This window comes from Xenopus tropicalis, chromosome 6 (genome assembly GCF_000004195.4).
Source record: "Xenopus tropicalis strain Nigerian chromosome 6, UCB_Xtro_10.0, whole genome shotgun sequence".
NCBI lineage: Eukaryota > Metazoa > Chordata > Amphibia > Anura > Pipidae > Xenopus > Xenopus tropicalis.
Window position 1 is genome coordinate 154,410,588 of NC_030682.2, and position 21,685 is coordinate 154,432,272.

The following is a 21,685-nucleotide window of genomic DNA, read 5'->3' on the forward strand; positions in this document are numbered from 1 at the left end:
ACAGTGGGGGTGCAGTAATCAGACAGTGGGGGGAGCAGGAGTCGGACAGTGGGGGGTGCAGGAGTCGGACAGTGGGGGGTGCAGTAGTCAGACAGTGGGGGGTGCAGTAGTCAGACAGTGGGGGGAGCAGTAGTCAGACAGTGGGGGGAGCAGTAGTCAGACAGTGGGGGGTGCAGTAGTCAGACAGTGGGGGGAGCAGTACTCAGACAGTGGGGGGTGCAGTAGTCAGACAGTGGGGGGTGCAGTAGTCAGACAGTGGGGGGTGCAGTAGTCAGACAGTGGGGGGTGCAGTAGTCAGGCAGTGAGGGTGCAGTAGTCAGACAGTGGGGGGAGCAGTAGTCAGACAGTGGGGGTGCAGTAATCAGACAGTGGGGGGAGCAGGAGTCGGACAGTGGGGGGTGCAGGAGTCGGACAGTGGGGGGTGCAGGAGTCGGACAGTGGGGGGTGCAGGAGTCGGACAGTGGAGGTGCAGTAGTCGGACAGTGGAGGTGCAGTAGTCAGAGAGTGGGGGGAGCAGTAGTCAGACAGTGGGGGGTGCAGGAGTCGGACAGTGGGGGGTGCAGGAGTCGGACAGTGGGGGGTGCAGGAGTCGGACAGTGGGGGGTGCAGGAGTCGGACAGTGGGGGGAGCAGGAGTCGGACAGTGGGGGGTGCAGTAGTCAGACAGTGGGGGGAGCATGAGTCGGACAGTGGGGGGTGCAGGAGTCGGACAGTGGGGGGTGCAGGAGTCGGACAGTGGGGGGTGCAGGAGTCGGACAGTGGAGGTGCAGTAGTCAGAGAGTGGGGGGAGCAGTAGTCGGACAGTGGAGGTGCAGTAGTCAGACAGTGGGGGGAGCAGGAGTCGGACAGTGGGGGGTGCAGGAGTCGGACAGTGGGGGGTGCAGGAGTCGGACAGTGGAGGGGCAGTAGTCGGACAGTGGAGGTGCAGTAGTCAGACAGTGGGGGGAGCAGGAGTTGGACAGTGGGGGGAGCAGGAGTCGGACAGTGGGGGGTGCAGGAGTCGGACAGTGGGGGGTGCAGGAGTCGGACAGTGGGGGGTGCAGGAGTCGGACAGTGGGGGGTGCAGGAGTCGGACAGTGGAGGGGCAGTAGTCGGACAGTGGAGGTGCAGTAGTCAGACAGTGGGGGGAGCAGGAGTCGGACAGTGGGGGGAGCAGGAGTCGGACAGTGGGGGGTGCAGGAGTCGGACAGTGGGGGGTGCAGGAGTCGGACAGTGGGGGGTGCAGGAGTCGGACAGTGGAGGTGCAGTAGTCGGACAGTGGAGGTGCAGTAGTCGGACAGTGGAGGTGCAGTAGTCGGACAGTGGGGGTGCAGTAGTCAGACAGTGGGGGTGCAGTAGTCAGAGAGTGGGGCAGCAGTAGTCAGACAGTGAGGGTGCAGTAGTCAGACAGTGGGGGGAGCAGTAGTCAGACAGTGGGGGGTGCAGTAGTCAGACAGTGGGGGGTGCAGTAAGACAGTGGGGGAGCAGTAGTCAGACAGTGGGGGTGCAGTAGTCAGAGAGTGGGGCAGCAGTAGTCAGACAGTGGGGGGAGCAGTAGTCAGACAGTGGGGGATGCAGTAGTCAGACAGTGGGGGGTGCAGTAGTCAGACAGTGGGGGGTGCAGTAAGACAGTGGGGGGAGCAGTAGTCAGACAGTGGGGGTGCAGTAGTCAGAGAGTGGGGCAGCAGTAGTCAGACAGTGGGGGGAGCAGTAGTCAGACAGTGGGGGATGCAGTAGTCAGACAGTGGGGGGTGCAGTAGTCAGACAGTGGGGGGTGCAGTAAGACAGTGGGGGGAGCAGTAGTCAGACAGTGGGGGGAGCAGTAGTCAGACAGTGGGGGGTGCAGTAAGACAGTGGGGGAGCAGTAGTCAGACAGTGGGGGTGCAGTAGTCAGAGAGTGGGGCAGCAGTAGTCAGACAGTGGGGGGAGCAGTAGTCAGACAGTGGGGGATGCAGTAGTCAGACAGTGGGGGGGCAGTAGTCAGACAGTGGGGGGAGCAGTAGTCAGACAGTGGGGGGAGCAGTAGTCAGACAGTGGGGGGTGCAGGAGTCGGACAGTGGGGGGTGCAGGAGTCGGACAGTGGGGGTGCAGGAGTCGGACAGTGGGGGTGCAGGAGTCGGACAGTGGAGGTGCAGTAGTCGGACAGTGGAGGTGCAGTAGTCAGAGAGTGGGGGGAGCAGTAGTCAGACAGTGGGGGGTGCAGGAGTCAGACAGTGGGGGGTGCAGGAGTCGGACAGTGGGGGTGCAGGAGTCGGACAGTGGGGGTGCAGGAGTCGGACAGTGGAGGTGCAGTAGTCGGACAGTGGAGGTGCAGTAGTCAGAGAGTGGGGGGAGCAGTAGTCAGACAGTGGGGGGAGCAGTAGTCAGAGAGTGGGGCAGCAGTAGTCAGACAGTGAGGGTGCAGTAGTCAGAGAGTGGGGCAGCAGTAGTCAGACAGTGAGGGTGCAGTAGTCAGACAGTGGGGGGAGCAGTAGTCAGACAGTGGGGGGTGCAGTAGTCAGACAGTGGGGGGTGCAGTAAGACAGTGGGGGAGCAGTAGTCAGACAGTGGGGGTGCAGTAGTCAGAGAGTGGGGCAGCAGTAGTCAGACAGTGGGGGGAGCAGTAGTCAGACAGTGGGGGATGCAGTAGTCAGACAGTGGGGGAGCAGTAGTCAGACAGTGGGAGGAGCAGTAGTCAGACAGTGGGGGGAGCAGTAGTCAGACAGTGGGGGGTGCAGGAGTCGGACAGTGGGGGGTGCAGGAGTCGGACAGTGGGGGTGCAGGAGTCGGACAGTGGGGGTGCAGGAGTCGGACAGTGGAGGTGCAGTAGTCGGACAGTGGAGGTGCAGTAGTCAGAGAGTGGGGGGAGCAGTAGTCAGACAGTGGGGGTGCAGTAGTCAGACAGTGGGGGGGACTGCTAAAGGGGCCCCATATTGCCCTGTATTTACTGCTAAAGGGGCCCCGTATTGCCACGGTTTGTCCCTCTGTTTCAGGCTCGGATTGGACAATTCGGATCTGGCGAATGTTCCCTCACAGCGAGGGGGGCCTCAGCCCCCACATGAGCTTTCTCTGTTCCCGCCCAATAGAGAGAATGTGCATGATTGGCTCTCAGCTTTTTGTTTCCTTCCACAACCAATCAAGTGGCAGCTCCAGCTTAGTGCAGTACTGTCTCCATAGCGCCACCCGCAGGGACCACTCGCCAGCCCAGGACCATCAGCAACAGATCACAGGTTGTCTCACAGCTCTCTACTCACCCCTACTTACTCCTACTTATCCTTCTCACTCTACTCACCTACACACTCCTACTTACCCTACTCACTCCTACTTATCCTACTCACTCTACTCACCCTACTTACTCCTACTCACTCCTACTCACCCCTACTCACTCCTACTTATCCTACTCACTCTACTCACCTACACACTCCTACTTACCCTACTCACTCCTACTTATCCTACTCACTCTACTCACCTACACACTCCTACTTACCCTACTCACTCCTACTTATCCTACTCACTCTACTCACCCTACTTACTCCTACTTACCCTACTCACTCCTACTTATCCTTCTCACTCTACTCACCTACACACTCCTACTTACCCTACTCACTCCTACTTATCCTACTCACTCTACTCACCCTACTTACTCCTACTCACTCCTACTCACCCCTACTCACTCCTACTTATCCTACTCACTCTACTCACCTACACACTCCTACTTACCCTACTCACTCCTACTTATCCTACTCACTCTACTCACCTACACACTCCTACTTACCCTACTCACTCCTACTTATCCTACTCACTCTACTCACCTACACACTCCTACTTACCCTACTCACTCCTACTTATCCTTCTCACTCTACTCACCTACACACTCCTACTTACCCTACTCACTCCTACTTATCCTACTCACTCTACTCACCCTACTTACTCCTACTCACTCCTACTCACCCCTACTCACTCCTACTTATCCTACTCACTCTACTCACCTACACACTCCTACTTACCCTACTCACTCCTACTTATCCTACTCACTCTACTCACCCTACTTACTCCTACTCACTCCTACTCACCCCTACTTACTCCTACTTATCCTACCCACTCTATTCACCTACACACTCCTACTTACCTTACTTATCCTACTCACTCTACTCACCCTACTTACTCCTACTCACCCCTACTCACTCCTACTTATCCTACTCACTCTACTCACCTACTCACTCCTACTCACCCCTACTCACTCCTACTTATCCTACTCACTCTACTCACCTACACACTCCTACTTACCCTACTCACTCCTACTTATCCTACTCACTCTACTCACCTACACACTCCTACTTACCCTACTCACTCCTACTTATCCTACTCACTCTACTCACCCTACTTACTCCTACTCACCCCTACTCACTCCTACTTATCCTACCCACTCTATTCACCTACACACTCCTACTTACCCTACTCACTCCTACTTATCCTACTCACTCTACTCACCCTACTTACTCCTACTCACCCATACTCACTCCTACTTATCCTACTCACTCTACTCACCTACACACTCCTACTTACCCTACTCACTCCTACTTATCCTACTCACTCTACTCACCTACACACTCCTATTTACCCTACTCACTCCTACTTATCCTACTCACTCTACTCACCCTACTTACTCCTACTCACTTCTACTCACCCCTACTCACCTACACACTCCTACTTACCCTACTCACTCCTACTTATCCTACTCACTCTACTCACCCTACTTACTCCTACTCACTCCTACTCACTCCTACTTATCCTACTCACTCTACTCACCCTACTTACTCCTACTCACTCCTACTCACTCCTACTCACCCATACTCACTCCTACTTATCCTACTCACTCTACTCACCTACACACTCCTACTTACCCTACTCACTCCTACTTATCCTACTCACTCTACTCACCCTACTTACTCCTACTCACTCCTACTCACCCCTACTTACTCCTACTTATCCTACCCACTCTATTCACCTACACACTCCTACTTACCTTACTTATCCTACTCACTCTACTCACCCTACTTACTCCTACTCACCCCTACTCACTCCTACTTATCCTACTCACTCTACTCACCTACTCACTCCTACTCACCCCTACTCACTCCTACTTATCCTACTCACTCTACTCACCTACACACTCCTACTTACCCTACTCACTCCTACTTATCCTACTCACTCTACTCACCTACACACTCCTACTTACCCTACTCACTCCTACTTATCCTACTCACTCTACTCACCCTACTTACTCCTACTCACCCCTACTCACTCCTACTTATCCTACCCACTCTATTCACCTACACACTCCTACTTACCCTACTCACTCCTACTTATCCTACTCACTCTACTCACCCTACTTACTCCTACTCACTCCTACTCACCCATACTCACTCCTACTTATCCTACTCACTCTACTCACCTACACACTCCTACTTACCCTACTCACTCCTACTTATCCTACTCACTCTACTCACCTACACACTCCTATTTACCCTACTCACTCCTACTTATCCTACTCACTCTACTCACCCTACTTACTCCTACTCACTTCTACTCACCCCTACTCACCTACACACTCCTACTTACCCTACTCACTCCTACTTATCCTACTCACTCTACTCACCCTACTTACTCCTACTCACTCCTACTTATCCTACTCACTCTACTCACCCTACTTACTCCTACTCACTCCTACTCACCCATACTCACTCCTACTTATCCTACTCACTCTACTCACCTACACACTCCTACTTACCCTACTCACTCCTACTTATCCTACTCACTCTACTCACCCTACTTACTCCTACTCACTTCTACTCACCTACACACTCCTACTTACCCTACTCACTCCTACTTATCCTACTCACTCTACTCACCCTACTTACTCCTACTCACTCCTACTCACTCCTATTTATCCTACTCACTCTACTCACCTACACACTCCTACTTACCCTACCCACTCCTACTTATCCTACTCACTCAACTCACCCTACTTACTCCTACTCTTTTTTTTTTTTCCAACAAGTTTTTATTGAAAACAAAGCATTGGCATTAATACAGGCAATATATCATACATATGTGACATCACGGTTCAACTTACATTTACACATTCATGAGATAGTGACAATTAGTTTTTCCAAGTAGTACTCGCCTTGGATACAACAGTGTAGAGATTGGTCGTTCCCTCTGGTTCATGGGGTAACCTACTGGGTTTGCAGCGTAGGGAGTACTTGGGTTACCCTGGTACCCTGTGGTTCAGCACAGTTATACCTCTGTTTTATTTAGCTTTGTTGGGCAGTGTGTGTTTCCCAGCTCCCCCAGATATTGGTATAGGTGGCATTTTTCCCTTTCCTGCATAGAGAATGCTTTTCTTGCAGACATACCTCGTTCATGGCCCTCAGCCATGAGTCATAGGACGGGGCTGTCTGCCCTTTCCAGTTTAGGGTTAGTTGTCTGCGGGCTTGGAATAACGCCTTAGTTATAAGAGTTTTTTGACCTTGGTTTAACTCTAAGCTGGAGGTTATGCCCAAGATGCATACTTTTGGGGACGGGGTGATATCTGAGTCTATCACCGCATTCAGCTTGTTAAGGATCGAGGCCCAGTAGGTAGTTAGCATTGGGCAGGACCAGAGAGTGTGCAAGAGGGTTCCAGTCTCCGCCTGGCATCTGAGGCATAGCGGGGAGGATTCTGGGTAAATTTTATGCAGTTTCGCAGGGGTGTAGTAGGCCCGGTGGATAAGGTAGAGCTGCAACATCTCATGCCTACAGTTAATGGACACAGTTTTTGGGGAGGCCAGCACCTCCTTCCATTGATCATCCAGTATAGGACCTAGGTCCTCCTCCCAGGATTCCCTGCATTTCATGTTAGTCAGTTTTTGCCTCGCATCCATAATATATTTGTATATGGTAGAGATTTTACACTTTTTATGACCCGATTTTATAAGTGATAGAAGTGGGTCTTCAAGGGTGGCCAGAAGGGACCTTTTGTGCAGGCGTTTAAGGGTGGTATGCACCCTGTGATACAGTAACCATTGGGAAGCTGGAAGGGAGCGATGCTGCCTTAGGAATGCGAATGGGGCTGTCACCCCCATGTCCCACACATCCTGAATGGAGGTGAGGCCTGCCTCTAACCACTGCCTGGGGGGGGGAGATCCTGCCAGGTTGCCCAACACTTTATTGCCCCAAAGGAGGGTGGCAGGGTCGATTGTGCAAGCCCCAGCAGTTTTTCGGGCATCTACATATGCCCGTCGTACCGCTGCTACCAGTAAGTTGTGGGGGGGTGTTGATGATTGGACCAGCACGGCTTGCCATGAAGCTATATATGGGGGTAGTAACTCCTGCCATGAGCTGTAAAGGGCAGAGCAGGGGCCCTCAGGGGTTAGTGGGCTCAAGTGTGACAGTTGCGCCGCCAAGTATAGGACCCTGAAGTCGGGGAGGGCCATTCCACCCCCTGTTTTTGCCCTCTTTAGGTGTGGTAGGCTTAGTCGTGAGCGGCCCTTTCCCCATATGAAAGACCTCATGGTTGTGTCTAGTTTACTGAAAAAAGTTTTTGGAGGGGCCGTAGGCGTGTGCCATAGGGCGTACATAATTTTTGGTTGAACAAACATTTTGATAAGTTGTATGCGGCCTGCAGGCCCTATTGGCAAGTTGCCCCATGCGGCGAACTTGGTGTCTATCCATCCTAGCATGGGGCCCAGATTTAGGTCGTAGTATGTCGTTATGGGGAGTGCTATCTCTACACCTAGGTATGTGAATTGGTTTGCAATCGGTAAGGGACTAGGCACAGATCTGGGCCCCCTCTGTTGTGGGTCCACTGGAAATAACAGAGATTTGGCCTGGCTGACTTTTAACCCTGAAACTGTTCCAAATGCCTCCGTGAGCTCTATCAATGCACTTAAGGATTGTCCCCTGTCCCCTAGATATATTAAAGTATCATCCGCATATAGTTGGAGTTTGTCAGTGCGGGTTTGGGATATCCAGCCCACTATGTTGGGATGCTGTCTGACTGCCGCCGCGAATGGCTCAATTGCAATCGCAAATAAAAGTGGTGACAGGGGGCATCCCTGGAGAGTGCCCCTGGTGAGGCTAAATGGGGGTGCCTCATCTGTACCTACTCTAAGGAAAGCGGTGGGCGACTTGTAAAGTAGTTTGACTAGGTTTACAAATTTCGTACCGAACCCAAATTTGTCTAGGGCCTTCCACAGATAGGGCCATTCGACCGTGTCAAAGGCCTTTGCAATATCCAAGGCGGCTATGGCCCTCTCTCCTGAGTTAGCATGGGCTGTTGTTAGGTTCAGAAACAACCTCCGGATATTCATGGCTGTCGTTTTACCCGGCATGAACCCTAACTGATCGTCAGCAATTATGCTGCCTATTATTTTCTTAAGCCGGTTAGCCAGCAGTTTGGCCAGGATTTTTACATCGGCTGTTAGTAGGGATATAGGCCGGTATGATTCAGGCAGAGTGGGGTCTTTGCCCGCCTTGGGTAGCAGCACTATGGCTGCTTGGTACATAGATTGGGGCAACTGACCTTCCCTGTGAGCTTCGTTATAGGTCTTTAATAGCACGGGTGCCAGCGTTTTTGCATGCCTTTTGTAAAGTTCAACAGGGAGGCCATCTGCCCCCGCCGCCTTGCCATTCGGGAAGGAGTCTATAGCCTCCTGCACTTCTATCAATGAGACCTCCTCCTCTAAGAATGCCTTGTAATCTGGGCTGAGTTGCGGCAGTACCAGGGGGTCTAGAAAGGCATCTACTTTGCTGATGTCCGCTCCGTCCAAAGTGGACGTATATAGATTCGAGTAAAACTTAGTTAGCTCCTGCTGGATTACCCTAGCGTCTGTCGTTAGGGAGCCCTGGTCTGTTTTTAGTAACGTGATTGCGTTGGGAGTGGACTGTGTTCTTACTAGATGGGCTAACATTTTCCCTGCCCTTTCCCCATACTCCATAACATTCAGTTTCATAAAGGAGTACTGGGCAAGCGCTTTGTCCCTCATGTATTTTGCATAGCTTTCCTGGGCTTTTTCCAGCTGCCTGAATATGCCCGGGAGCGGGGTGGCTGCCACCTCTGCCTCTAATTCCAGGATATCAAATTCTAGTTGATGTTGTGCATTTCTGGACTGCCTTTTAAAGGCTGTTATTTCATCATTGAAGAGGCCCCTAAGGTTTGCTTTTAGTGCGTCCCAGAAGGTTAGTGTGCCCACCGTGTGCTCATTGAGTGAGATATATTCCCTAGTAGCAGCTTCTATCTGTTGGAAGTTATCTAGAATTCCCAGCCAGGCTGGGTTCAGTGACCACCTCGGTTTCCTAGTTTGGTCTGCATTCCTAAAGTGAATCTCCAGAGGGGCATGATCTGAGATGCCCCTAGCTAAGTACTTAGCTGCACCTACCCTAGGGAGTGCTTCCCGGTTGACAAACGCCAGATCGATTCTGGATAACACTGTATGGGATTGGGAGTAACATGAGTACTGGCGAGTATTAGGATGCAAATGCCTCCATACCTCAGTCAGGCCCGCCGTGTCTGCTAGGGTGCGTAAATTGCTGCTGGCTTCCTGCGCTGTGGAGTTGCCCCTTCTTTGCCTATCTAAGACCGGGTTTATTAGGGTATTGAAATCCCCCATCGCAATTATTGCCGCATGTGGGAATTTCGCTATGAAACTGACCAGGTGGATTAGGCATGTGTCTTGGTACGGGGGTGGGATATAGATATTGGCAATCACCACCTCCTGGGCTTGCAGATAGCCGTGCAGAAAGATATACCTGCCCTTGGGGTCCCGTATTACCGTACCCAGCCTAAAGGGGGTATTGCAAGTGATAAGAATAGCTACCCCGGAGGAGTGTGATGAGAGTTCCGCATGGTAGTGCCAGCCCACCCATGGTCTTTTGAGGGCCATCGTTCTACCCCCCTGGAGGTGGGTTTCCTGTAACAGGAGTATGTTGGCCCCCGATTTTTTCAAGAAGTCAAGCACCAATCTGCGCTTAATTTGATCATTGAGGCCCCTCACGTTCCAACTAAGCAGTTTAACCATTGGGAGATCTAGGTAGATCTTTCAGGGAGCCTCTGGTAGTATGGGGCATCAATGCATACATATTTGGAACCTGGATGTGCGTGTCAATGTTATGATACCTGAATTTAGCCCTGCTTATAACTGAATAACAAAACCCTTGTAACATTCCCTGACCCCCCTCCCCATCTGCACAGATCCCCAACTCCTGGCAGATTTGTTCCCGTATACCTTGAAACATCATTGTAAGTACCATTAGGGCGCTAACTTAGCGCTTGGCCTTCTGGCCGTGAGAAGGGTTATATTACTTATCACCCCGTGGGAGGCCTGGGGGGTGGTGTTGGGGTAGTTTGTTTGTATTGTGCGCTCAGTCCCGGTCCTAGTGCTGGTGCTTAACCACCAATTAAGTATTAATTATTTGGGGGGAACATACTAGCAAACATAGCACATCATATTATTATACGACCTGGGGGTTGTCCAGTGTCCTATATGCTGGGAAAAACTGTGTCGGTAATGAAAGACCTCCCCGTCTTGCAGGTCCAGTGTGGGGCCGGGTCCCTTAGCGGTTCTTCCTGGCATCGATCCAGCTGCAGAGATCCTGCAGGTTGGTGAAAAAATGTGTGGTCCCGTTCTCGATTACTCGTAGTCGGGCTGGGTACAGCATGGCGTATTGGAGGCCCATCTCTCGTAGGCGTCTTTTACTTTCCAGGAACCGGGCCCTCTGCTTTTGGATTTCCGCGGAGAAGTCCCCGAAAATTGATATCTTGGCATCCTGAAAGGTTAGCTGCTCTTTTTTGCGGGCCAGCGATAGTGTGGAGTCTCTGTCCCTCGCATTTAGCAATCGGGCTATTAGTGGTCTGGCTGGTGCCCCCGGGATTGGGGCCTTGGTGGGTATGCGGTGTGCGCGCTCAACTGCAAACGCTGTGGAAAACGATTCCCTGCCAAATTGCTCTATCAGCCAGGTTTCGATGAACTTTTCGGGCGAGTTGCCTTCCGAGCGTTCTGGGAAGCCGAGGAACCGCAGATTGTTCCTGCGTAGCCTGTTTTCGAGGTCGTCGGACTTGGCTGCGCATGTGTTAACGGATTGGTGTAGCTGTTGCAGTCGGTCCGGCATAGGATTAGCAACATCCTCTAGGGAGCTCACTCGTCGTTCTAAAAGCGTTGTTCTTTCCCGCAGCTTCTGGAAGTCCTGCTTTATTATAGATAGCTCGACTTTTATCTCGTCAGTTTTGGAGCATATGAGGGAAGTACAGGATTCCTTGGAGGCCCGGATTTCTGCGAGTAGATCCGCTAAGGTGGGTTCAGTTGGCGAGGTTGCTGAGGAGGTTTGGGGGTCCCCCTGCTGAGTGCAGGGTTCTCCTCTCATCTGCCGCTGCGGTGGTGGCTGTGTCACGCTCTCCTCGCCGCCATCTTGGGTGTGCCGTGTTTCGCGGGAGAACTTTTCGAGTCTCGCTGCGGCTTCCGAAGCCCTTTTCTGGGCTTTGTTTTGCCCCATCAGCACTCTCGGGGGTAAGGGCTCTTCGGTATGTCCCTTGAATTCCGTTGTGTAGGTTTAGGTGCGCTTGCTTGCAGGATTATGAGGACCGGGACACGGAGCAGTCTTTAGGTGCGACTGTTCACATTCAGCGCCAAGCCACGCCCCCCCCACTTACTCCTACTCACTCCTACTCACCCCTACTCACTCCTACTTATCCTACTCACTCTACTCACCCTACTTACTCCTACTCACTCCTACTCACCCTACTTACTCCTACTTACTCCTACTCACTCCTACTCACCCTACTTACTCCTACTCACTCCTACTCACCCCTACTCATTCTGCAGCACCCAGCTGCACCTCCCGGAGCCACATGATCTTGTAATGAACCGCAGCCCCCAAGCCTGGTGCCCCCTGAGTATGGCAGCTCATTAGGGACATTTATATCAAATGCAGGAAGAAGAGCTAAACTGGGTGTTGTTCCTGCAGTGCCCCTTGCTCAGTCCCACCACCATGCATCGAAAGGCACAAAATGGCTGCCAAATACGTATACCCATAGCCCCTAGCCCCTATAGCACTGTCAGACTGCCCTTATGTCCCCCCACCCCAACGAGGCAACTTGGGGCCAGAATCTTAGCAAAGACAAGGCGGCCATGCTATTATGGGTTCTACTAATTCTTGGTGATGAAAGGATTATGGGTAGAACCAGGGGCACAGGAAGCGGTTGGGGGGGGGGGAGGAACAGGATGTTGGATGGACACATAAAGGGAAACATGGCTCATACTGTTCCTTTCCCTTTGGGCTATAGGTCTGTGTTCCTGCCCCACCCTGGGCCTAGTTGCCTCCTCTGGGAAGGACAAGAAAATTCACATCTGGAACGAACACAACCAGCTCCTTAGGTACGAGATGTCCCCAGGCTCCTCCCTACAGCCCTGAGGTACCGCCCCACTGAGAAATACCGCTGGTTCCACCCACAGTTGTCTTTGTATAGGCGGCTGTATGTTTCTTCATAAGGAAACTGCCAGTGTGTGACCCTTGAGGTGGCACTTGGGCGAGTGTGACCCTAGATATGGAACGTGGGCGAGTGGGAGCCCAGAGATGGAACGTGGGTGAGTGTGACCCTAGAGATGGAACGTGGACGAGTGGGAGCCCAGAGATGGCATGTGGGCGAGTGGGAGCCCAGAGATGGAACGTGGGCGAGTGGGAGCCCAGAGATGGAACGTGGGCGAGTGTGACCCTAGACATGGAACGTGGGGGAGTGTGAGCCCAGAGATGGCACGTGGGCGAGTGTGAGCCCAGAGATGGAACGTGGGCGAGTGTGAGCCCAGAGATGGAACGTGGGCGAGTGTGAGCCCAGAGATGGAACGTGGGCGAGCCCAGAGATGGAACGTGGGCAAGTGGGAGCCCAGAGATGGAACGTGGGCGAGTGTGATCCTAGAGATGGAATGTGGGCGAGTGTGAGCCCACAGATGGCACGTGGGCGAGTGTGAGCCCAGAGATAGAACGTGGGCGAGTGGGAGCCAGAGATGGAACGTGGGCGAGTGTGAGCCCACAGATGGCACGTGGGCGAGTGTGAGCCCAGAGATGGAACGTGGGCGAGTGTGAGCCCAGAGATGGAATGTGGGCGAGTGTGAGCCCAGAGATGGAACGTGGGCGAGTGGGAGCCCAGAGATGGAACGTGGGCGAGTGGGAGCCCAGAGATGGAACGTGGGCGAGTGGGAGCCCAGAGATGGCACGTGGGCGAGTGTGAGCCCAGAGATTGAACGTGGGCGAGTGGGAGCCCAGAGATGGAACGTGGGCGAGTGTGACCCTAGAGATGGAACGTGGGCGAGTGTGAGCCCAGAGATGGAACGTGGGCGAGTGTGAGCCCAGAGATGGCACGTGGGCGAGTGTGAGCCCAGAGATGGAACGTGGGCGAGTGTGAGCCCAGAGATGGAACGTGGGCGAGTGTGAGCCCACAGATGGCACGTGGGCGAGTATGAGCCCACAGATGGAACGTGGGCGAGTGTGAGCCCACAGATGGAACGTGGGCGAGTGTGACCCTAGAGATGGAACGTGGACGAGTGTGAGCCCACAGATGGCACGTGGGCGAGTGGGAGCCCAGAGATGGAATGTGGGCGAGTGTGAGCCCACAGATGGAACGTGGGCGAGTGGGAGCCCAGAGATGGAACGTGGGCGAGTGTGACCCTAGAGATGTTACGTGGGCGAGTGTGAGCCCACAGATGGCACGTGGGCGAGTGGGAGCCCACAGATGGCACGTGGCCGTGTGTGAGCCCATAGATGGAACGTGGCCGAGTGTGACCCTAGAGATGGAACGTGGGCGAGTGTGAGCCCAGAGATGGCACGTGGGCGAGTGTGAGCCCAGAGATTGAACGTGGGCGAGTGTGAGCCCAGAGATTGAACGTGGGCGAGTGTGAGCCCAGAGATGGAACGTGGGCGAGTGGGAGCCCAGAGATGGAACGTGGGCGAGTGGGAGCCCAGAGATGGAACGTGGGCGAGTGGGAGCCCAGAGATGGAACGTGGGCGAGTGTGACCCTAGAGAAGGAACGTGGGCGAGTGTGAGCCCAGAGATGGAACGTGGGCGAGTGGGAGCCCAGAGATGGCACATGGGCGAGTGGGAGCCCAGAGATGGCACGTGGGCGAGTGTGAGCCCAGAGATGGCACGTGGGCGAGTGTGACCCTAGAGATGGAACGTGGGCGAGTGTGAGCCCAGAGATGGAACGTGGGCGAGTGTGAGCCCAGAGATGGCACGTGGGCGAGTGTGAGCCCAGAGATGGAACGTGGGCGAGTGTGAGCCCAGAGATGGCACTTGGGCGAGTGGGAGCCCAGAGATGGAACGTGGGCGAGTGTGAGCCCACAGATGGCACGTGGGCGAGTGTGAGCCCACAGATGGAACGTGGGCGAGTGTGAGCCCACAGATGGAACGTGGGCGAGTGTGACCCTAGAGATGGAACGTGGGCGAGTGTGAGCCCACAGATGGCACGCGGGCGAGTGGGAGCCCAGAGATGGAATGTGGGCGAGTGTGAGCCCACAGATGGCACGTGGGCGAGTGGGAGCCCAGAGATGGAACGTGGGCGAGTGTGACCCTAGAGATGGAACGTGGGCGAGTGTGAGCCCACAGATGGCACGTGGGCGAGTGGGAGCCCACAGATTGAACGTAGGCGAATGTGACCCTAGAGATGGAACGTGGGCGAGTGTGAGCCCAGAGATGGAACGTGGGCGAGTGTGAGCCCAGAGATGGAACGTGGGCGAGTGTGAGCCCATAGATGGAACGTGGCCGAGTGTGACCCTAGAGATGGAACGTGGGCGAGTGTGAGCCCAGAGATGGCACGTGGGCGAGTGTGAGCCCAGAGATGGAACGTGGGCGAGTGTGAGCCCAGAGATGGAACGTGGGCGAGTGTGAGCCCAGAGATGGAACGTGGGCGAGTGTGAGCCCAGAGATGGAACGTGGGCGAGTGTGAGCCCAGAGATGGAACGTGGGCGAGTGTGAGCCCAGAGATGGAACGTGGGCGAGTGTGAGCCCAGAGATGGAACGTGGGCGAGTGTGAGCCCACAGATGGCACGTGGGCGAGTGTGAGCCCACAGATGGAACGTGGGCGAGTGTGAGCCCACAGATGGAACGTGGGCGAGTGTGACCCTAGTGATGGAACGTGGGTGAGTGTGAGCCCAGAGATGGAACGTGGGCGAGTGTGAGCCCAGAGATTGAACGTGGGCGAGTGTGAGCCCAGAGATGGAACGTGGGCGAGTGTGAGCCCAGAGATGGAATGTGGGCGAGTGTGAGCCCAGAGATGGAACGTGGGCGAGTGTGAGCCCACAGATGGCATGTGGGCGAGTGTGAGCCCAGGGATGGCACGTGGGCAAGTGTGAGCCCAGAGATGGAACGTGGGCGAGTGTGAGCCCACAGATTGCACGTGGGCGAGTGTGAGCCCAGAGATGGAACGTGGGCGAGTGGGAGCCCAGGGATGGCACGTGGGCGAGTGTGAGCCCAGAGATGGAACGTGGGCGAGTGTGAGCCCAGAGATGGCACGTGGGCGAGTTTGAGCCCAGAGATGGCACGTGGGCGAGTGTGACCCTAGAGATGGAACGTGGGCGAGTGTGAGCCCAGAGATGGAATGTGGGCGAGTGTGAGCCCAGAGATGGCACGTGGGCGAGTGTGAGCCCAGAGATGGCACGTGGGCGAGTGTGAGCCCAGAGATGGCACGTGGGCGAGTGGGAGCCCAGAGATGGAACGTGGGCGAGTGTGAGCCCACAGATGGCACGTGGGCGAGTGTGAGCCCACAGATGGAACGTGGGCGAGTGTGAGCCCACAGATGGAACGTGGGCGAGTGTGACCCTAGAGATGGAACGTGGGCGAGTGTGAGCCCACAGATGGCACGTGGGCGAGTGGGAGCCCAGAGATGGAATGTGGGTGAGTGTGAGCCCACAGATGGCACGTGGGCGAGTGGGAGCCCAGAGATGGAACGTGGGCGAGTGTGACCCTAGAGATGGAACGTGGGCGAGTGTGAGCCCACAGATGGCACGTGGGCGAGTGGGAGCCCACAGATGGCACGTGGCCAAGTGTGAGCCCATAGATGGAACGTGGGCGAGTGTGAGCCCACAGATGGCACGTGGGCGAGTGGGAGCCCAGAGATGGAACGTGGGCGAGTGTGACCCTAGAGATGGAACGTGGGCGAGTGTGAGCCCACAGATGGCACGTGGGCGAGTGGGAGCCCACAGATGGCACGTGGCCAAGTGTGAGCCCATAGATGGAACGTGGGCGAGTGTGAGCCCACAGATGGCACGTGGGCGAGTGTGAGCCCAGAGATGGAACGTGGGCGAGTGTGACCCTAGAGATGGAACGTGGGGAGTGTGAGCCCACAGATGGCACGTGGGCGAGTGGGAGCCCAGAGATGGCACGTGGGCGAGTGTGAGCCCAGAGATGGAACGTGGGCGAGTGTGAGCCCAGAGATGGAACGTGGGCGAGTGTGAGCCCAGGAATGGAACGTGGGCGAGTGTGAGCCCAGAGATGGAACGTGGGCGAGTGTGAGCCCAGAGATGGAACGTGGGCGAGTGTGAGCCCAGAGCTGGCACGTGGGTGAGTGTGAGCCCAGAAATGGAACGTGGGCGAGTGTGAGCCCAGAGATGGCACGTGGGCGAGTGTGAGCCCAGAGATGGCACGTGGGCGAGTGTGAGCCCAGAGATAGCACATGGGCGAGTGTGAGCCCAGAGATGGCACATGGGCGAGTGTGAGCCCACAGATGGCACGTGGGCGAGTGGGAGCCCACAGATGGAACGTGGGCGAGTGGGAGCCCACAGATGGAACGTGGGAGAGTGTGACCCTAGAGGTGGAACGTGGGCGAATGGGAGCCCACAGATGGCACGTGGCCGAGTGTGAGCCCACAGATGGAACGTGGGCGAGTGTGACCCTAGAGATGGAACGTGGGCGAGTGTGAGCCCAGAGATGGCACGTGGGCGAGTGTGAGCCCAGAGATGGAACGTGGGCGAGTGTGAGCCCAGAGATGGCACGTGGGCGAGTGGGAGCCCAGAGATGGAACGTGGGCGAGTGGGAGCCCAGAGATAGAACGTGGGCGAGTGTGAGCCCAGAGATGGAACGTGGGCGAGTGTGAGCCCACAGATGGCACGTGGGCGAGTGGGAGCCCAGAGATGGAACTTGGGCGAGTGTGAGCCCAGAGATAGAACGTGGGCGAGTGTGAGCCCAGAGATGGAACGTGGGCGAGTGTGAGCCCAGAGATGGCACGTGGGCGAGTGGGAGCCCAGAGATGGAACGTGGGCGAGTGGTAGCCCAGGGATTGAACGTGGGCGAGTGTGAGCCCAGAGATGGAACGTGGGCGAGTGTGAGCCCAGAGATGGAATGTGGGCGAGTGTGAGCCCACAGATGGCACGTGGGCGAGTGGGAGCCCAGAGATGGAACGTGGAGCCCAGAGATGGAACGTTGGCGAGTGTGACCCTAGAGATGGAACGTGGGCGAGTTTGAGCCCACAGATGGCACGTGGGCGAGTGGGAGCCCAGAGATGGAACGTGGAGCCCAGAGATGGAACGTGGGCGAGTGTAAGCCCACAGATGGCACGTGGGCGAGTGTGAGCCCAGAGATGGCACGTGGGCGAGTGTGAGCCCAGAGATGGAACGTGGGCGAGTGTGAGCCCAGAGATGGAACGTGGGCGAGTGGGAGCCCAGAGATGGAACGTGGGCGAGTGGGAGCCCACAGATGGCACGTGGGCGAGTGTGAGCCCACAGATGGAACGTGGGCGAGTGTGAGCCCAGGAATGGAACGTGGGCGAGTGTGAGCCCAGAGATGGAACGTGGGCGAGTGTGAGCCCAGAGATGGAACGTGGGCGAGTGTGAGCCCAGAGATGGAACGTGGGCGAGTGTGAGCCCAGAGATGGCACGTGGGTGAGTGTGAGCCCAGAAATGGAACGTGGGCGAGTGTGAGCCCAGAGATGGCACGTGGGCGAGTGTGAGCCCAGAGATGGCACGTGGGCGAGTGTGAGCCCAGAGATGGAACGTGGGCGAGTGGGAGCCCAGGGATGGCACGTGGGCAAGTGTGAGCCCAGAGATGGAACGTGGGCGAGTGTGAGCCCAGAGATGGCACGTGGGCGAGTTTGAGCCCAGAGATGGCACGTGGGCGAGTGTGACCCTAGAGATGGAACGTGGGCGAGTGTGAGCCCAGAGATGGAATGTGGGCGAGTGTGAGCCCAGAGATGGCACGTGGGCGAGTGTGAGCCCAGAGATGGAACGTGGGCGAGTGTGAGCCCAGAGATGGCACTTGGGCGAGTGGGAGCCCAGAGATGGAACGTGGGCGAGTGTGAGCCCAGAGATTGCACGTGGGCGAGTGTGAGCCCAGAGATGGAACGTGGGCGAGTGGGAGCCCAGGGATGGCACGTGGGCAAGTGTGAGCCCAGAGATGGAACGTGGGCGAGTGTGACCCTAGAGATGGAACGTGGGCGAGTGTGAGCCCAGAGATGGAATGTGGGCGAGTGTGAGCCCAGAGATGGCACGTGGGCGAGTGTGAGCCCAGAGATGGAACGTGGGCGAGTGTGAGCCCAGAGATGGCACGTGGGCGAGTGGGAGCCCAGAGATGGAACGTGGGCGAGTGTGAGCCCACAGATGGCACGTGGGCGAGTGTGAGCCCACAGATGGAACGTGGGCGAGTGTGAGCCCACAGATGGAACGTGGGCGAGTGTGACCCTAGAGATGGAACGTGGGCGAGTGTGAGCCCACAGATGGCACGTGGGCGAGTGGGAGCCCAGAGATGGAATGTGGGTGAGTGTGAGCCCACAGATGGCACGTGGGCGAGTGGGAGCCCAGAGATAGAACGTGGGCGAGTGTGACCCTAGAGATGGAACGTGGGCGAGTGGGAGCCCACAGATGGCACGTGGGCGAGTGGGAGCCCACAGATGGCACGTGGCCAAGTGTGAGCCCATAGATGGAACGTGGGCGAGTGTGAGCCCAGAGATGGAACGTGGGCGAGTGTGAGCCCAGAGCTGGCACGTGGGTGAGTGTGAGCCCAGAGATGGAACGTGGGCGAGTGTGAGCCCAGAGATGGCACGTGGGCGAGTGTGAGCCCAGAGATGGCACGTGGGCGAGTGTGAGCCCAGAGATAGCACATGGGCGAGTGTGAGCCCAGAGATGGCACATGGGCGAGTGTGAGCCCACAGATGGCACGTGGGCGAGTGTTAGCCCACAGATGGAACGTGGGCGAGTGGGAGCCCACAGATGGAATGTGGGAGAGTGTGACCCTAGAGGTGGAACGTGGGAGAGTGTGACCCTAGAGGTGGAACGTGGGCGAGTGTGAGCCCAGAGATGGCACGTGGGCGAATGGGAGCCCACAGATGGCACGTGGCCGAGTGTGAGCCCACAGATGGAACGTGGGCGAGTGTGACCCTAGAGATGGAACGTGGGCGAGTGTGAGCCCAGAGATGGCACGTGGGCGAGTGTGAGCCCAGAGATGGAACGTGGGCGAGTGTGAGCCCAGAGATGGCACGTGGGCGAGTGGGAGCCCAGAGATGGAACGTGGGCGAGTGTGAGCCCAGAGATAGAACGTGGGCGAGTGTGAGCCCAGAGATGGAACGTGGGCGAGTGTGAGCCCACAGATGGCACGTGGGCGAGTGTGAGCCCAGAGATGGAACGTGGGCGAGTGTGAGCCCAGAGATGGAATGTGGGCGAGTGTGAGCCCACAGATGGAACGTTGGCGAGTGTGACCCTAGAGATGGAACGTGGGCGAGTTTGAGCCCACAGATGGCACGTGGGCGAGTGGGAGCCCAGAGATGGAACGTGGAGCCCAGAGATGGAACGTGGGCGAGTGTAAGCCCACAGATGGCACGTGGGCGAGTGTGAGCCCAGAGATGGCACGTGGGCGAGTGTGAGCCCAGAGATGGAACGTGGAGCCCAGAGATGGAACGTGGGCGAGTGTAAGCCCACAGATGGCACGTGGGCGAGTGTGAGCCCAGAGATGGCACGTGGGCGAGTGTGAGCCCAGAGATGGAACGTGGGCGAGTGGGAGCCCAGAGATGGAACGTGGGCGAGTGGGAGCCCAGAGATGGAACGTGGGCGAGTGTGAGCCCACAGATGGCACGTGGGCGAGTGTGAGCCCACAGATGGAACGTGGGCGAGTGTGACCCTAAAGATGGAACGTGGGCGAGTGTGAGCCCACAGATGGCACATGGGCGAGTGGGAGCCCAGAGATGGAACGTGGGCGAGTGTGAGCCCACAGATGGCACGTGGGCGAGTGTTAGCCCAGAGATGGAACGTGGGCGAGTGTGACCCTAGAGATGGAACGTGGGCGAGTGTGAGCCCACAGATGGCACGTGGGCGAGTAGGAGCCCACAGATGGCACGTGGCCGAGTGTGAGCCCATAGATGGAACGTGGGCGAGTGTGACCCTAGAGATGGAACGTGGGCGAGTGTTAGCCCAGAGATAGCACGTGGGCGAGTGTTAGCCCAGAGATGGAACGTGGGCGAGTGTGCGCCCAGAGATGGCACGTGGGCGAGTGTGAGCCCAGAGATGGAACGTGGGCGAGTGTGAGCCCAGAGATGGAACGTGGGCGAGTGTGAGCCCAGAGATGGAACGTGGGCGAGTGTGAGCCCAGAGATAGAACGTGGGCGAGTGTGAGCCCAGAGATGGAACGTGGGCGAGTGTGAGCCCTGAGATGGCACGTGGGCGAGTGTGAGCCCAGAGATGGAACGTAGGCGAGTGTGAGCCCAGAGATGGAACGTGGGCGAGTGTGAGCCCAGAGATGGCACGTGGGCGAGTGGGAGCCCAGAGATGGAACGTGGGCGAGTGTGAGCCCAGAGATAGAACGTGGGCGAGTGTGAGCCCAGAGATGGAACGTGGGCGAGTGTGAGCCCACAGATGGCACGTGGGCGAGTGGGAGCCCAGAGATGGAACGTGGGCGAGTGTGAGCCCAGAGATAGAACGTGGGCGAGTGTGAACCCAGAGATGGAACGTGGGCGAGTGGGAGCCCAGAGATGGCACGTGGGCGAGTGGGAGCCCAGAGATGGAACGTGGGCGAGTGGGAGCCCAGAGATTGAACGTGGGCGAGTGTGAGCCCAGAGATGGAACGTGGGCGAGTGTGAGCCCAGAGATGGAACGTGGGCGAGTGTGAGCCCACAGATGGAACGTTGGCGAGTGTGACCCTAGAGATGGAACGTGGGCGAGTTTGAGCCCACAGATGGCACGTGGGCGAGTGGGAGCCCAGAGATGGAACGTGGAGCCCAGAGATGGAACGTGGGCGAGTGTAAGCCCACAGATGGCACGTGGGCGAGTGTGAGCCCAGAGATGGCACGTGGGCGAGTGTGAGCCCAGAGATGGAACGTGGGCGAGTGGGAGCCCAGAGATGGAACGTGGGCGAGTGGGAGCCCAGAGATGGAACGTGGGCGAGTGTGAGCCCACAGATGGCACGTGGGCGAGTGTGAGCCCACAGATGGAACGTGGGCGAGTGTGACCCTAAAAATGGAACGTGGGCGAGTGTGAGCCCACAGATGGCACGTGGGCGAGTGGGAGCCCAGAGATGGAATGTGGGCGAGTGTGAGCCCACAGATGGCACGTGGGCGAGTGTTAGCCCAGAGATGGAACGTGGGCGAGTGTGACCCTAGAGATGGAACGTGGGCGAGTGTGAGCCCACAGATGGCACGTGGGCGAGTAGGAGCCCACAGATGGCACGTGGCCGAGTGTGAGCCCATAGATGGAACGTGGGCGAGTGTGACCCTAGAGATGGA

The 21,685-nt window shown here is 56.7% G+C and overlaps 1 protein-coding gene across 3 annotated transcripts in view; it reads left to right on the forward strand.

Annotated features, from left to right (window-relative positions):
- wdr97 (WD repeat domain 97) overlaps positions 1-21,685 on the forward strand; it is a 115,386-nt gene that overhangs the window by 59,359 nt on the left and 34,342 nt on the right. For 2 of the 3 annotated variants that reach the window (XM_031904102.1, XM_031904103.1), the window contains exons 7-8: positions 2,951-3,187; positions 12,280-12,370. In XM_031904102.1, the coding sequence (XP_031759962.1) occupies positions 2,951-3,187; positions 12,280-12,370 (328 nt within the window). The remainder of the gene's footprint in view (positions 1-2,950; positions 3,188-12,279; positions 12,371-21,685) is intronic. The other variant, XM_031904104.1, reaches the window with a different exon arrangement.